Source organism: Camelus dromedarius, chromosome 26, assembly GCF_036321535.1.
Source record: "Camelus dromedarius isolate mCamDro1 chromosome 26, mCamDro1.pat, whole genome shotgun sequence".
In the NCBI taxonomy this organism is placed as follows: Eukaryota; Metazoa; Chordata; class Mammalia; order Artiodactyla; family Camelidae; genus Camelus; species Camelus dromedarius.
The window spans coordinates 23,492,550-23,507,074 of record NC_087461.1 but is presented as its reverse complement, the minus strand read 5'-3'; the positions used below and the strand labels follow the sequence as shown (position 1 = coordinate 23,507,074).

The window sequence follows — 14,525 nt, the reverse complement described above, 5'->3', positions numbered from 1 at the left end:
CAGTGAAATGACTAAAAACCAAAGATAAAGGGAAAATACTGAAGAAGAAATAAGGAAAAGGAGGGTGACAGAGGAAAAAAGACATCTAACGCACAGAGGGACAAAGGACAGCAAATTTCTCATCAGAAACAATCAAATCAGAAGACAAGAGAGAAACACTTTGAAAGACTGAAAGAGGGGGAAAAAAAGAAAACCTCCAAAGCCACAACCTATATTCAGGAGAAATATTTTTCAAAACTGAAGGTGAAATGAAGATTTTTTTTTCCAGAAAGGAAAAAAACTGGGGGGAATTAACTGCCAGCAGACCTGTGCTACAAGACATATTAAAGGAAGCTCTTAAGACAGAATGTAATACTACGTGGAAACTTAAATCTCCACAAAGAAATGAGCAACAAAGAAGTTAAAATGAAGGTAAACTTTATGTTTTTCTTATTTTCAATCACTCTAATATTTTAAACAGCTTTAAAAATAAAAGTAAAGATTTTCTTTTTTTTAAACTAAAGGATGAAATTTTAAAATAGAAGTAAAAATAAAATCTTGTTCTTTGAAAATGCAGATTAAACCCTAATAAGTCTGATAAAAGGGGAATACAAGAGAGAAAAAGAAAATATATAGTTAGGTCTAAGAAATAAGATATATCCCTGAGTACAGAAGAAATTGAGAGACCTTTTATGTTCAACGGCAATAAATTTAAAAATTTAGGGCAGACTGATCTACTATGAGCCACGTTTGTAGGTCCGGTCTCTCTAGATAGCCACACAGTTTGTGCTCACTGAATTCAATCCTATAAAAAACAATAGAAACGAAAAGATGCTCAATATTGCTAATTATCAAAGAAATGCAAATCAAAATTACAAGGAGGTATCACCTCACACTGGTCTGAGTGGCCATCATTAAAAAGTCCACAAACCATAAATACTGGAGAGGCTGTGGAGAAAAGGGAGCCCTCAACACTGCTGGTGGGAATGTAGTTTGGTGCAGCCATTGTGGAAAACAGTTTAGAGATTCCATAAAAGACTAAAAATAGACCTGCCATATGATCCAGCAATCCCACTCCTGGGCATACGTCCTCAGGAAATTCTAATTTGAAAAGATACATATACCCCAATGTTCGTAACAGCCAACAATAGCCAAGACATGGGAGCAACGTTAAATGTCCGTCGACAGATGACTGGATAAAAAAGTTGTGGGGTGTGTGTGTGTGTGTGTGTGTACACACACACAATGGAGTACTGTTCAGCCATAAAAAAGAATAAAATAATGCCATTTACAGCAACATGGATGGACCTAGAGATTATAATACTAAGTGAAATAAGACAGAGAAAGGAAAATATCACATGGTATCACTTATATGTAGCATCTTTAAAAATGACACAGATGAATTTATTTACAAAACAGAAACAGACTCAGAGACATAGGAAACAAACTTACGGTTACTGGGGGGCAAGAGGGGGGAGGGGTAAATTGGTAGTTTGCAGTTACTAACTACTATACATAAAATAGATAAACAACAATTTTCTCCTGTATAGCACAGGGAACTATATTCAATATCTTTTAGCAACCTAGAATAAAAAAGAATATGAAAAATATATGTGTCTGTGTGTAGAACTGAATCACTATGCTGTACACCAGAGACTAACAACAATATTGTAAATTGACTACAATTAAAAAAAGATATTCATACCATATGATCTAATAATTTCACTTCTACTGATCCATTTTATCTGAGAACAAAAATGAAGATTTAGTGCCTATCTCGTTAATGTGAGAAAAATTAATACAGAACCTAAACATCAATTTAAAAAGGGCTTAAAGACAACAGATAACATATAATGAAAAACAGTATCTATATATCTATATATAGATATACAGATAGATATATATATCTGAATCACTATGCTGTACACCAGAAAGTAACACAACCTTGTAAATCAACTGTACTTCAATAATAACAAATAAAAATAAGAAAGACAACAGAACCCCCAGAAAGCTGTGGGACAGAGTGGGACAGCACAATTCTATGTATGCGCTGCCATTTTCTAGGTACTTTCCTTTGTTTTTGTTTTTGTTTTTGCAGTGCTTTTTTATCTGACACCTTTGTCAAATGCAGCCTTTCATGAAGTAATCTGAGGCAGGAGAGGCAGGAAGGAAAGAAGTATGAAGAAATCTCACTTGCCTGCTCCATGAGCACATGTTCAGCAGAACCTGGGTTTGGCTTTTTCATTTATTGAAGATGGATCAGTTTACAAGATTTACTTTGTGCCTTCACGTAGCTTACAGATGCAAGTTACAAATGTATGAGTAAGTTGAATGAAGTGGAGTATTTTTTAAAAATACGATTCAGATAAGTAAGATATAGTCCAAGAATGTAACGATGGCTTCAAAACAAGAAATCTTCAACATGACTCCTTACATTAAGCCAAGCAATGAAATCATTTGTTTATATCAATAGGTGGCCAAAAAGAATTTGAAAAAATATTTAATATTTTAATTAAAATATTAAAAGTATGAGTGTAAATCAATATTCTAAGATAGAAACTATTTACTGAATTTTTTTAAAAAAGCAAATAGTACATATAAGGCAAAATATTATTGTCATAAAATCAGAATCAGACAAAATCATCTTGAACTCACATATATTATTAGGAACCTAGAAATAAACACCGCATAGACTAGTATTAATTACAAATTCAGTAAATGTTATTTATAAGAAACAAAGTAATTTTTCTTTATTACAGAGAAAAATAAGAAAAAAAAAAACTTGATATACCACAGTAACAATAAAATGCCGAGGAACACAAGAACAAATACAACTTGGGGATGTATATGAAGAAATTCTAAAATTCTATTGAAGGACATAAAGCAGGAACTCAATAAATGGAAAGATACGCCATGTTTCGGGGTAGGGAGATTTTTTAAAATGTCAGTTTATAAGTTAATATATAAATATAATAAGGCTCCTGTCAGAATTCCAAAAAACTTCATTTTGTAACTGGATAAACTGATTGCCAAGATTTGTTGTTAAAAAAAAAAAAACAGTGAGGGAGAGAGCTTGATTTACAAATACACTGTAAATCCAGTCACTGTGATTCTGGCAAGGGACTACATTTGTGGAGCAGAGCAGAGTCTAGAACTTATTCAACTGTGCACCTGTTGACTGAAGAAACACCCATGATCCATCTAGTGCTTTGGTCTCTTCACTTCCAGCCTCCACCCCATCTCAAGCATCCATGTGTGTTTATAACCATAATGTGCTCCCAAAACTCAAGGTCAAGCATCTCTCTGCTAGTGACTATCTTTCCAGCTCACTTACCTTAATATATCCATTCTAAAATATTTCACCCTAGTGGGAATACTCATCCTTTGGTTCTACTATTTTCATCCTTTAGTTCTACCATTTTTCCTCTATCAATAATTTCCTGTTGACCTCACTAATCAAAACCCCCCCCCAAAAACAAACAAAAAAAACCCGACTGATCACTTATATGTGAAATCTAAAAAAAAACTCCAACAAACTAGTGAATATAACAAAAAAGATACAGACTCACAGACAAAGAGACCAAACTAGTACTTACCAGTGGGGAGAGGGGACTGGGGGAGAGACAGAAAGCCCCAGGCAGTGTCAGGTGTCGTAGAGGCAGGAGGCAGGGGACCAAACACTGTACACAGGGGAACTTCTGGAAATGTCCTTGGTAATAGGAATGTTCCAGGTTTCGTGATAGTGGTTACATAAAGGTATATATTTATTAAAACCCATCAAAATATAGTCCTAAAGTGGGTGCATTCGTTTACTGTAAAATATGCTTCAATAAAAAATTTTTAAATTGCCTTCAGACCTCATCCTCCGCACATACAAAACAACACACAAGGTTATTCACTGTCCATTCACGGGCAACTGGTTGAATAAAGGGTGAAATCCACAATAGAGGGCCTGCAACCATAAAAAAAAAGACTGAGGGAGAGTTCCACTGACTGATGGTATATGGAATTCAGGTCACAGGTAAACGAAACAGTATTCTCAACCAGGCAGTATTCTCAACCAGATTCAAGAGAGTGTGTAGTATGCTACCTTCTGTGTAAGAAAAGGACAGAAGAATATTGCATAACTTTTGCAAAAAGAAACACAGGAGGGATAAACCAGAACCTAGTAATAATGACTAGGGGGAGGGCAGCGAGGTCAGTTGACAGGTTTAGGAACATGACCTCTGACTCAGCACCTTATATGGTATTAACTTCTTTTGTTTGTTTTGCTTTGGGTGAGTGGGCATTAGGTTTATTTATTCTAATGGAGGTGCTGGGGATTGAACCCAGGACCTTGTGCCTGCTAAGTATGCGCTCTACCATGGAGCTACACCCTGCCCCCTTGGGTACTGACTTTTGAGCCGTGGGAAATTTAATTATTCAAAAGATTAAATAAATTAAAAATGATGAAAACAGTAAACCCTAAAATTATATAAGCAGAAACAAATGAACTTACATCAAATAGGAGAATGCAACCACATAGAAAAAAACAATTTATCCAAATAATTTGAACACACGACTGTACATCCATAGCAGGTAAACACCTAAGGTCAGAAAGGATGTAAGTGAGTTTTGACATCTTAGTAGGTTCATGGTTGGCAGTTCTACTGGTATCATGACTCTGAAATAATCATTTGGTTAGAGTGACGTATTCGTTTTTCTGTTAACGAACAGTGAACTGTGCAACAGGTTAAGTGTAAACAGACATGTCTGTTAACATACATGGTTATGCTGTCTATCCAGCACCGCAGATTTATGAGCGCTGTTTAGGGAAAACTTAGATGTTGGTTGTGTCTAAAGGAGGTGGCATAAGCGTGACACATGGGAAAGCAAACATGCATAAAGGAACACGAATCTAAAAACGACAATGTCTTGCAGCCAGGAGCCTGTACACCTTCCTGACACAGGTGCAGCCTGACATGAGGCCGGCTGTCAACATCCGGGGCTTTGCAAGGCAGGGAACCAGGCGGTATTCTCAACAGGTGCCTCATCGGCATTTATCTGCTCTTCTTGGAAATCAATACATCATTCCTTCCCAGTTCACTGTTCTAGACTACCTTTTTGCCTGTTAAAAAGACCACACAAACTGCCTGCGAAAGGAAAATACAGATATACACACATGGAATGAGAAACTATAACCTTAGAAAAATAATTTTTGAGTGAGTATATACAGTTCTGGTCCAGAAAAAAATTTAAACCTCAAAAGAAAAAAAAAGCCACTTTGTTTTCTCTGTGTGAATTATAAAAACTGACTTAAGGAGCAATAGAAAAACTGAGAAGACCAATAACCACAATATGCTAATAACAACAGCTAACACTTATTTGAAATGCACTGTCAGCCTTTACATTCCTCATTTAATGCCTAGAACAACCCTACAAAGTGTTGAGACTATTACTGTCCCATTTTTAATATGAAGAAACTGAGACCCAAGAAGGTTAGGTAACGGGCCCAAGATCACACAGCAGTAAAACTGAGCTGGGGTATGAGTTCACTCTGAGTTCCAAGGCCACACTCCTGAACATTATGCTCTACTCACTTCTAGGAAACTTCCAACAAACAGGCAATACCCATTTTTAAAATAAAGTATTCCAGAATGTAGAAAAAGAATCTCCTCAGTTTTATGAATCTTGCAAAAAAAAAAAAATGAAGTTCGCAACAACAGAAACAAGGGTCCAGTCTCACTGTGACTACAAATGGGGAACAGTGGAAAGAGGCAGATGCTGGGGCGAGCCTGGCCTATGGGAATCCAGGAAGAGCCCTGGCCCCGGCCCCGGGGGAGCCGCACGTGCCGTGAGCTGCCTCACCCACGGCTGGAGTGTGCAGACCTCAGCATCGGTTGTGAAATGAGCAGTTTCCTCCCAACAGTCTGTCAGGAAACAGATTCAGAATGATATCAGAAACACAACAGATGGCTGCAATTTCCTCCAAACAAATATACATACTAAAATTACAAATTATTTTTTTCTATTTTACCTAGAAAACTAAAGAAACCTTAGTTTAATCCAAAGCACCAAATGGATCAGTCAGTTGGATACAGAGGAAAGTCAATAGCTTCTCCTTATTAGCAACAACTACACAGATTCTAAAAGGAGAAAACCAGTTCTACTCACACTAATGGGAAAAACAAGTTCTCAGGAATAAGTTTTTAAAAAGAAGGTTCAGGACCTATGTAAAGAAAACTATAAATATAAAAAACAGTATACAATCTGAATAGTCAGAAAGACATCCCATTTCCTAATGGCAAATCTTATCATTAAAGTATTGGTTTTCTCAGAATTCATGTAGAAATATTTATCATGTGATTCCAACTAGAATCCCAGCTTTTACAAATTGATTAAAATGATTAAAATTTTAGTTAAAAAACTTTTAAGTTATGCAGTGTTTCAAACAAATTCAAAAGACAAACCACTAATTGGGAGACTTCAGCAACAGAGATTACTGAGAAAAGATTAATATCCCCATCACATTTTAGAAAGAACTCCTCTGTTTAGAAAAGGAACCACAAAAAGGAAAAACAGGCAAAGAATATAGTGAAAGACTCATGTAAAAACACCAAACTGAAACAGAGTGAGAAAGGACTTGCCTTATCAGCCACAAACACACTGTAAGCCAGTATCACCAAAAACCTGTTTCGCCAGCCCTCTTGCAGCAGTCTTTTGAAACTCACTAAGCCCTTCTAAGAATGTTTCTTTAAAGCAAAACTGAAAGACACGGATTAAAGAAAACCAATTACACTGAAATCCACAACCTTCCAAGGTGAAGAAGGCCAAAGTCAATTCCAGCACTTACGGGAATTTTATCTAGGGCAAAAGTGGTATTTCAGCCCAGTGGGGAAAGGAACGTTTATTCAATATGCAGTACTGGCCCAACTGGCCACCCTATGAAGGACAAGATGGCCCTCTACCTCGCGTCATAAGCAAAAGTGAATTCCAAGTTATTAAGGATTTAAAAGAAAAAATAAAACAAAAATCTCAGGAGAGGTTAAGGGTACTGTTATGTACAGTCGAAGAGCTGAGGAAGCCAAAAGGTATAAAATATTTTTAAATGAGTTATAAGAAAAAACACAGCATAAACAAACTGAAAAACAAACATCGGGTTAGAAACAAATGCTTGAAACATACGTATATAGGTTATTATGTACCATACAAAGAGCTCATGTAACATAATAAAACCAGGAAAAAACTGAACAGAAAAGCTAGCAAAGGATATGAATAATCATTTCAAAAAAGAGAAACTTCAAATAGCCTATAAACATGAAAAATGCTCTGCAGAAAACGCAAACTAAAGTAAGCAAACACCTTATAAACATCAAAGTGGCAAAAATCTGAGAACATATCCTGCTGCTGATGGAGAATGCCGGGGGAAAACCGACCCCCTCACGTATTGCTAGTAGACTTGTAAATTGTTATAGACTTTCCTATTAAACCAAAATAGAAACAAACAAACAAACAAAAACCCATGAGACCCTATAAAATAAGGAGTCCTTAACATTACATCTACAAAATTAGCTCATTTATATGTATGTTTCTCCACAAAGAAATACATGAAAGTAACCTCACTAAAATACTAACAGTCACGTAAGAATAATGGCTTTTCAAGTGATAGTCATCAGCATATCAAACTCAATGTACAAACAGCCCCTACAAGACCATAGACAGAACACATGTGGTTACAAGGAAAGATCCAACTTGAACTGGCTTAAACAAAAATGGAATTTACTGGCTCACAGAAATGCAAAGTCCAGAAATAGCACCAACTTCAGGTCCAGTTTGATCCAGAGGCTCCAGATGGCATCAAGGCTTCAACTTAAGACTCCTTTTCATTTTCTTGGTACTGCCTCAGACTGGCTCCTTTAAATTAGAAAAACTGGCCGCAGCAAGTTCAGAGTACGAATCCTCACACCACACTATCTCCAAGAAGGTGTCTTCTCCCGCAGCTCCTAAGGAAGCCTCAGTAAACATCCTGTAACTAAGTAGCCTGACGTGGGCCAGGTGCCCATCCCCAAGCCGTTGACTACGGGGAGTTGCGGGGAGTGGCATGGGTTAATAATAACGAGGCCAGCTCTAGAGCTAAGGGTGTGACAATCCCATCCAAACTGCATGTGTGGTGATGGGGGACAGGTGTCCAAAGAAAAAATGCGCAGTACTGTGAGAAAAGTAAGTGGATGTGGATAGGCAACCACAACACACGTCAGCAATGAATAAAAAAATAATATAAATATCCAATAAAATATTAAAAATGCTCAACCCCACTAGTCATCAAAGAAATACAAATAAAATCCCATAATTTGTTATCAGGTTAATATAAAAAGAAAAAGAAAAACACTGTTTGTGTGAGAGAGATGGTGAGGGGGCAGGACTGAGAGCAGAAGCTCACACTAATGGAAACACGTGACAAAAGAGCTGGAACTAAGAGGCGCTGAAGCAAACTTACACCACAATCAGAAACATTACTGATTCCTAAATATGGAGGGAAAAAAAAACAAACCCAGCAACAAATAGTAAAATTTAAAGCCCTAAAATGTAACAAAAGTTGTCTACATTTTTTTCTCTCCAACCTGATCGAGGTTCCCAAATAAGAATCCTGAGTAAATCATTCCTTTGCTCCAAGTCTTGACTTTGCCTATTTCTTTCTGTTCCTTTCTTTCAACATTTCTAGACAAAATCCAGCATGAAGTCTATAGTTGACAACCGTCAGCACAGCTGGGGTCAGAACTAGCATAATATCTTCTAAAAGTGATTAAATGCTTTGACTCCTATGTCTACAAGGGAAGATACATGAAGCACAAACTCTTCCTAGGAATGGCTGGTGAAGTGGACCCCAAGATAGAGAAGCGTAATGCTTGAATACGGAGAAGACTTACTGTCTACAGTTCTTAGAGGATTATCCCAGTTCACCTGAAAATGTTAGAAAAAAATACACACTAACCTGTATTTATAGATCTTACAGATCCAAGGTAGGTGTGTGCCATCCCACAGGGAGAGTCAGTCGTGGCACAAGGAGTCTCTTAGGACCTACGGAGCCACTCCCACACTTCGAACAGAATCATGGCTACTTCCTGACTATGCAAACTATAATGAACCAAAAATTAACTCCAATCTGACTGCATTCAATTAGAAAGCCAACGTCAGGTGTGATTCTGTAGATGGCAATTGAGTTCTCCAAATGCAAACATCCCCTAGATTTCAATTTTGAGAAAAAGGCTGTTCCCGGATTTAATATATTTTCTCATGTCCAATTACGAACAGGAAATTAAGGTGCCCTAAGTCCCCTGACTTTGTATCTTTTCTAAGTCAAGGATTTTCATTCCACCGTGAGAAAATAGAAGAGACCTCCTACTCCACCACCTTAACTTTTAGGTCAAATGACTTACATGGCTGGTTTACATCAGTGGGATTGACTCTATAACCAAAACACCTGAAATAACTTACAGGTTGTAAATGCCTATTACACAGAACAAAGAATGATACGCCTGCCACACTAAAGCAAAAAGCTGGTAGGTGGTTAAGAGCGTGGACGCAGGAGTGTAAACGCCTTGACATCACCGATCAGCTTTGTGAACCTTGGGAAGTTACTTAACGCATCTGTTTCATTCATCTCATCTTTAAAACGGGCGTAATTGCAGTACCAGCCAACCTCTTCAGGTGCTGTGAGGTTGAATGAGGTGATCCAGCACTTGGAACAGCACCTGACACCAAGTAAGCTTTCAATAAATGTCGACTATTAATATAAACTGAACAGCTATTTGTTTGATTTAGGTCTATGTCAGTAATTCTAGAACTCAAAATACTATATTCTAATTGCTCTCATTTGCACTATCTGTAAAAGGCACTTTAAAAATGACTTCAAGTGATTTGAGAAACGGAGAAATGACAAAATTCTGTTACTTAAGTGACTAATTTTAGATATCACTATTACTGCGCTTAGGAAACCTATGCTGTGAAATAAGCGTGTAACAATAGTAACAGAATAGCTAACAGAATCTGAATATTATACTCAGGAGTTCCTCAGCTGATGAGAGTAGTAGGGAAATGTATAACACTTCCTGCACAAATGCATCTAGGGAAAGCAGGCTATATTTATTCAAAAACTGTAAAAAGTTACAATATAAATCTATCAAACAAAATTGGTTTTTAAAAGTTAAATGACTCAGATGTATCCAAATTCTGATCAAATCAAGACAATCCAATGCACAGAAAGATTATTATATAACTCAAGGAGCAAACAGCAATAAACAGAAATGTCTTGTCAATATAGAAACTACACAAATGTGTACATAAATATACAAATCTACAGTTTTAATGTAACAACAAATCATAAGTACATGTGTTAGCTATCTTTCTCCAACATTAAAGTATATATGTTTAACAGTAAAAAAAAATACATAATGTATTAAACCTTTAATCACATGTAACATAGTCTAACAAGTGTGAAGCATGTAGAATGTGAGGTTTTCTCATATGAAGATGTACATTTCAGAAAGAACCCAACTTGAAGGAACTCAATTATCACACGTATTGCAAAGGCGACTCACAAAAATGTTTATCATTTGCAATTGTATACAGAGAACAAACTGCCCAGAAATGAGTATTTCTTATTAATCTTACCGATGGGTATTAAGAGTGATCTGCCTGAAAGGACAAATTACTTATCTGGGGGTTTAAAAGAGCAGAGATCAGTGTAAATTAAATAACATACGAATGAAAAAAATATCTACAATATACAATAGCAAGAGGTTAGAAAACTGAATGCTGTGGAAAAGGTTTATTAGTCTGTACAAGTTGGTTTTGATAAACTGTTGACTGCTCGTTACAGTGAGTTGCCAAGATTTCCATTACAACAGTACTTTCCCACAATGTGAAAATCTGAAGCAATATGCTTTTCTCAAATTACAGTTTAGTGTTTTTACCCTCAACCCTCAAAATGCAGAAATACATTTATGAATATCAACTAGCCATTTACGGAAGTCACAGGATACAGACATTCATTAACATTATACAAGCTACAACTGAGGTACCTGGACAAACCCCACCAACGTTCATGGGAAAAGGCGCTGGCTTTAAAAGTGTTAAGTACTACATGAATTACATAAAACACACTATTGCTGTCCTTCCAAAACCGAAACGGGAGGAAACCTTATTGCCATTCTGCCAAATACCACGTAAATGGAAATCCCACAACAACGGTCATGAAGCCCACGTACAAATCACAGAATTAAAACACCAGTTAAGCAACTGAGCTACTCAATGAAGTAAATTCAAAGTAAGACCAAGCTTCTTTAACACATAAATGCGGTTTTAGAAGCATCATCAGAACAGAGATTTAATTATAAATTGGACTGGACTGCGACCTGTCAAGAGAATCTTGCTCACAACTAGAAGAGACCCTGTCAGCAAGCGTCCTAGAGAAGCTGTAGAAGCATGCTCTTTGCTATTCCTGAAGGCAAACCGGCCAGGCTTGACGACATCTGCTTATCTCCCAGTGGGCCTGGGAGTTCTGTGTACCGATTCGTCAGTAACTGACGGGAGGACTGAAGCGAAAAGGAGGCCAGAAGTAGACCTTGGACCAACATATACTAGATAGGTGGGTTTTTTAAATCACATGATGAACGTAAATCATAAAATCAAATGTACTTATAAAGGTACACCTATCTTATGCTACATAAAAAACTGCAGACTGTGCATGCCGTACCGTAACGTGTTACCTGGGAAAGTCGGTGAGTGGGATTTCTCGCAAGTATTTACTGCCATGATACAAAACAAGTATGTGCAAACCGCAAGGTCCCTAGAATAGCAGTTACAGAGTTTATGTACAGAAAGATGTCACTATCTGATCAAATATGCAAGAGATGGCACTTCCCAGAGTTTATAACACAGAGCAGTAGCCGCCGCAGGCCCCACCTCCTTGGCCTTCTTCCCTGTGTGTCAGCTTCATCCCCTTGTTCTGGTTCTCACTTTCCCACAGTCCAGGCGTCTGAATGATCTTTTCAACAAGCTCCTCAAAAGCACACTGTACACCATCACAGGTTTTTGCACTTGCCTCTGAAATTCAAGCACAGTTGTGAGAGTACATTCTTTTCTGGTCATACTCCTAGGATTTTCTGGGAAACTATTATGGCAGAAATATCAGTCGACAATATATAAGGAGCCAAATTTCTCCCCACAGGTTTAATATTAGTGAATTACCCACAACTCTCAAAGTGGAGCTCTTTAAATTCTATCATAAGACTAGTGGTATACAAGCCCCAGATTTTGTGATAGAATTGTAAATTTTAAAACCTTACTCAAACATTGTGCAAAAGTTCTTTCCTTAATTTTTTGTTTAGTTCTTAAAATTAGCCCCCGAAGGAAATATTATTCCCATTTTAGAACAAGGAAATTTAGGCTCCAAGTTAAACCAATTAATCTGTGCCTGCAACCAAGCAGCTACAGGTGGTTGGACAAATGATACACAATCATCAACACTGGCGCCATTTAAATTCTTGCTCAGGAAACTTCTGTGGACACACAGCCCTGCTCCCCCACCCTACATTCCTACTGACTACCTTTCTCCCCGTCTGAGATGGCTATTTTATGCCTTCATCCTGAAGTTCCTCTAACTCAACTGATGGTCTTCCTCTACACTAAGAACAGAAACAATCAGACAAGAACTACAGATCATACCTCTCATAGACTTACCAACCCACTCGCACCTGTATCTGCAGGCTCTGCCTTCACTCCTGTCGCAATGGGCAAACCATCCTGGTTGCTGTCTGAGCCCCCCCCCCCCTTGTCTAGTTCCTGAGATCCCATCCCTTCTCATTCACTGAAGGATCATGTGCCCTCTTTATTGGATTATAACAATCAGCTTAAAAGCCCACCAAAATTATTGTCCATCTTATTAAGCAACCACTCACCCACCCAAACCAACCAACGAACTTGCCTTCCAGCACACATACCCTGCTTAGTAGCCACCCAGTTTCCCCATTCTTCTTCCAAAGCAAAACTGTCATAAAGAGTGAACTATACAAGTTGTTTCCATTTTATCTCAAATTTTTTCTTCAGCCTACTCTATTCCCCACCATTCCATGGAAACTGATTTTTTTTAAGACTACCAACACCCTCCCACTTGTCAAATCCAACGTCCTCATCTTATCTGACATCCTGCAGCATTTGATACAGCTGATCATTTTCTTTGTTCACTTGGCTTCCAGGACACTGAACACTTCTGGGTAGTCCACTCACTGGCATGTCACTCACAGCCTTACTTGCTGGCACCTCCTCTTTCTGCTGATGTCTAATTGCTGGAGTAGCCTGGGGTTCAGTCTTCAGCTCTTGTCTTCCAGGTCTTCCTGTAGGGATCGCCCCAATCCCATGACTTTAAACGCCACCTAAGTGCCAACGGCCAGCATGGCCACTGGCTGTCCGAAACACACTTTGTTCCTGATTCCCTCCTTCCCGACCCACACCTGCTCCTGTCTCAGTCTTCCCCAGCCCAGCCAGAGCAGTGCAGTCCGAGCTGCTCAAGCCAGAGACTCCGAGTTACCTGTGCTCCCCTTCCTTACCCTCCCCCTCAGTCTGTCAGCACAGCCATCCAAGGATCTCCAGGATCGTCCAACTTCCACCACCCACTAATGCCACCGCGGTCAATGCCACCAGCAGCATTCACCGGCGCCACTGTAAGATAAACTAGCCTCTTGCTTCTGCTTCCCTTGGTCTGTTTTCTACACAACTGAGTCTCTTTAAAGACTTTTTGAAGTACTCCCTTACTTTCCACAACATTTGGGATAAAATTCGCTTCTTTATCCTAAAAGGTCCAACACGACTTTTTAAAATCTCCTCTCCCATTATCACTATCCTCCTCTCCACACACACTATGCTCCAGCCCACAGGCTTTCCTTCCTGTTTCTTAAACACACTAGACTGGTTCCTCCCTCAGGAAATATCCGCTATTCTCTCAGCCTCAGACGCTGTCCCTTAGGCCTTTGTGTGATGGATTCTTGCTCAAACGGCACTCTCTCAAAGAACTTTTACTTACCACCCTGGTCATTCTCTCTCCCATTACAATGCTTTGTTTCCATCATGGTACTACTTACTTACGTAAGTCTGTTTCCCATTCTGGTATGTAAACTCCATGAGGGCAAGGAGCTGGGCCACTCTGTTCACTGTTACAGCCACAGTGTTGAACAGATATTAATTGAACAAACTGACATAAAGACATGAAGGACACCCAGCAAGTAAGTGGCAGGAGGACTTCTCAGTTCCTGCCTAACCCTCCCTGTGCCTTCCATTTACACCACTCCCCTTCTGTCTAATGTGATGCTCTCTCACTTCCATCTCCTGATTCCCAGTAGGTTCCAACACAGGAGAGCTAACTCAGTAAGTCCTAAAGCGGGCTTCATATCAGAATCAACCAGGGTGTTTTTTATAAACTGCCTTCTAGGCCCTGTTTCAGACCTGTGATAAGGCCCAGGGACCTGTCATTTTTAAAAGCTCCCTGGTGATGTAGCTAGTCCACTTTGTGA

The 14,525-nt window shown here is 38.6% G+C and overlaps 1 protein-coding gene across 3 annotated transcripts in view; it reads right to left on the bottom strand.

Moving 5' to 3' along the window:
• Positions 1 to 10,082: 10,082 nt before the first annotated feature.
• The window catches only part of RAB18 (RAB18, member RAS oncogene family), a 35,302-nt gene continuing 30,859 nt past the window's right edge, over positions 10,083 to 14,525 (bottom strand). For all 3 annotated transcript variants that reach the window (XM_010993634.3, XM_031444551.2, XM_031444550.2), the window contains exon 7: positions 10,083 to 12,063. In XM_010993634.3, coding sequence (XP_010991936.1) covers positions 11,888 to 12,063 — 176 coding nt within the window. In that variant the 3' untranslated portion in view covers positions 10,083 to 11,887. The remainder of the gene's footprint in view (positions 12,064 to 14,525) is intronic.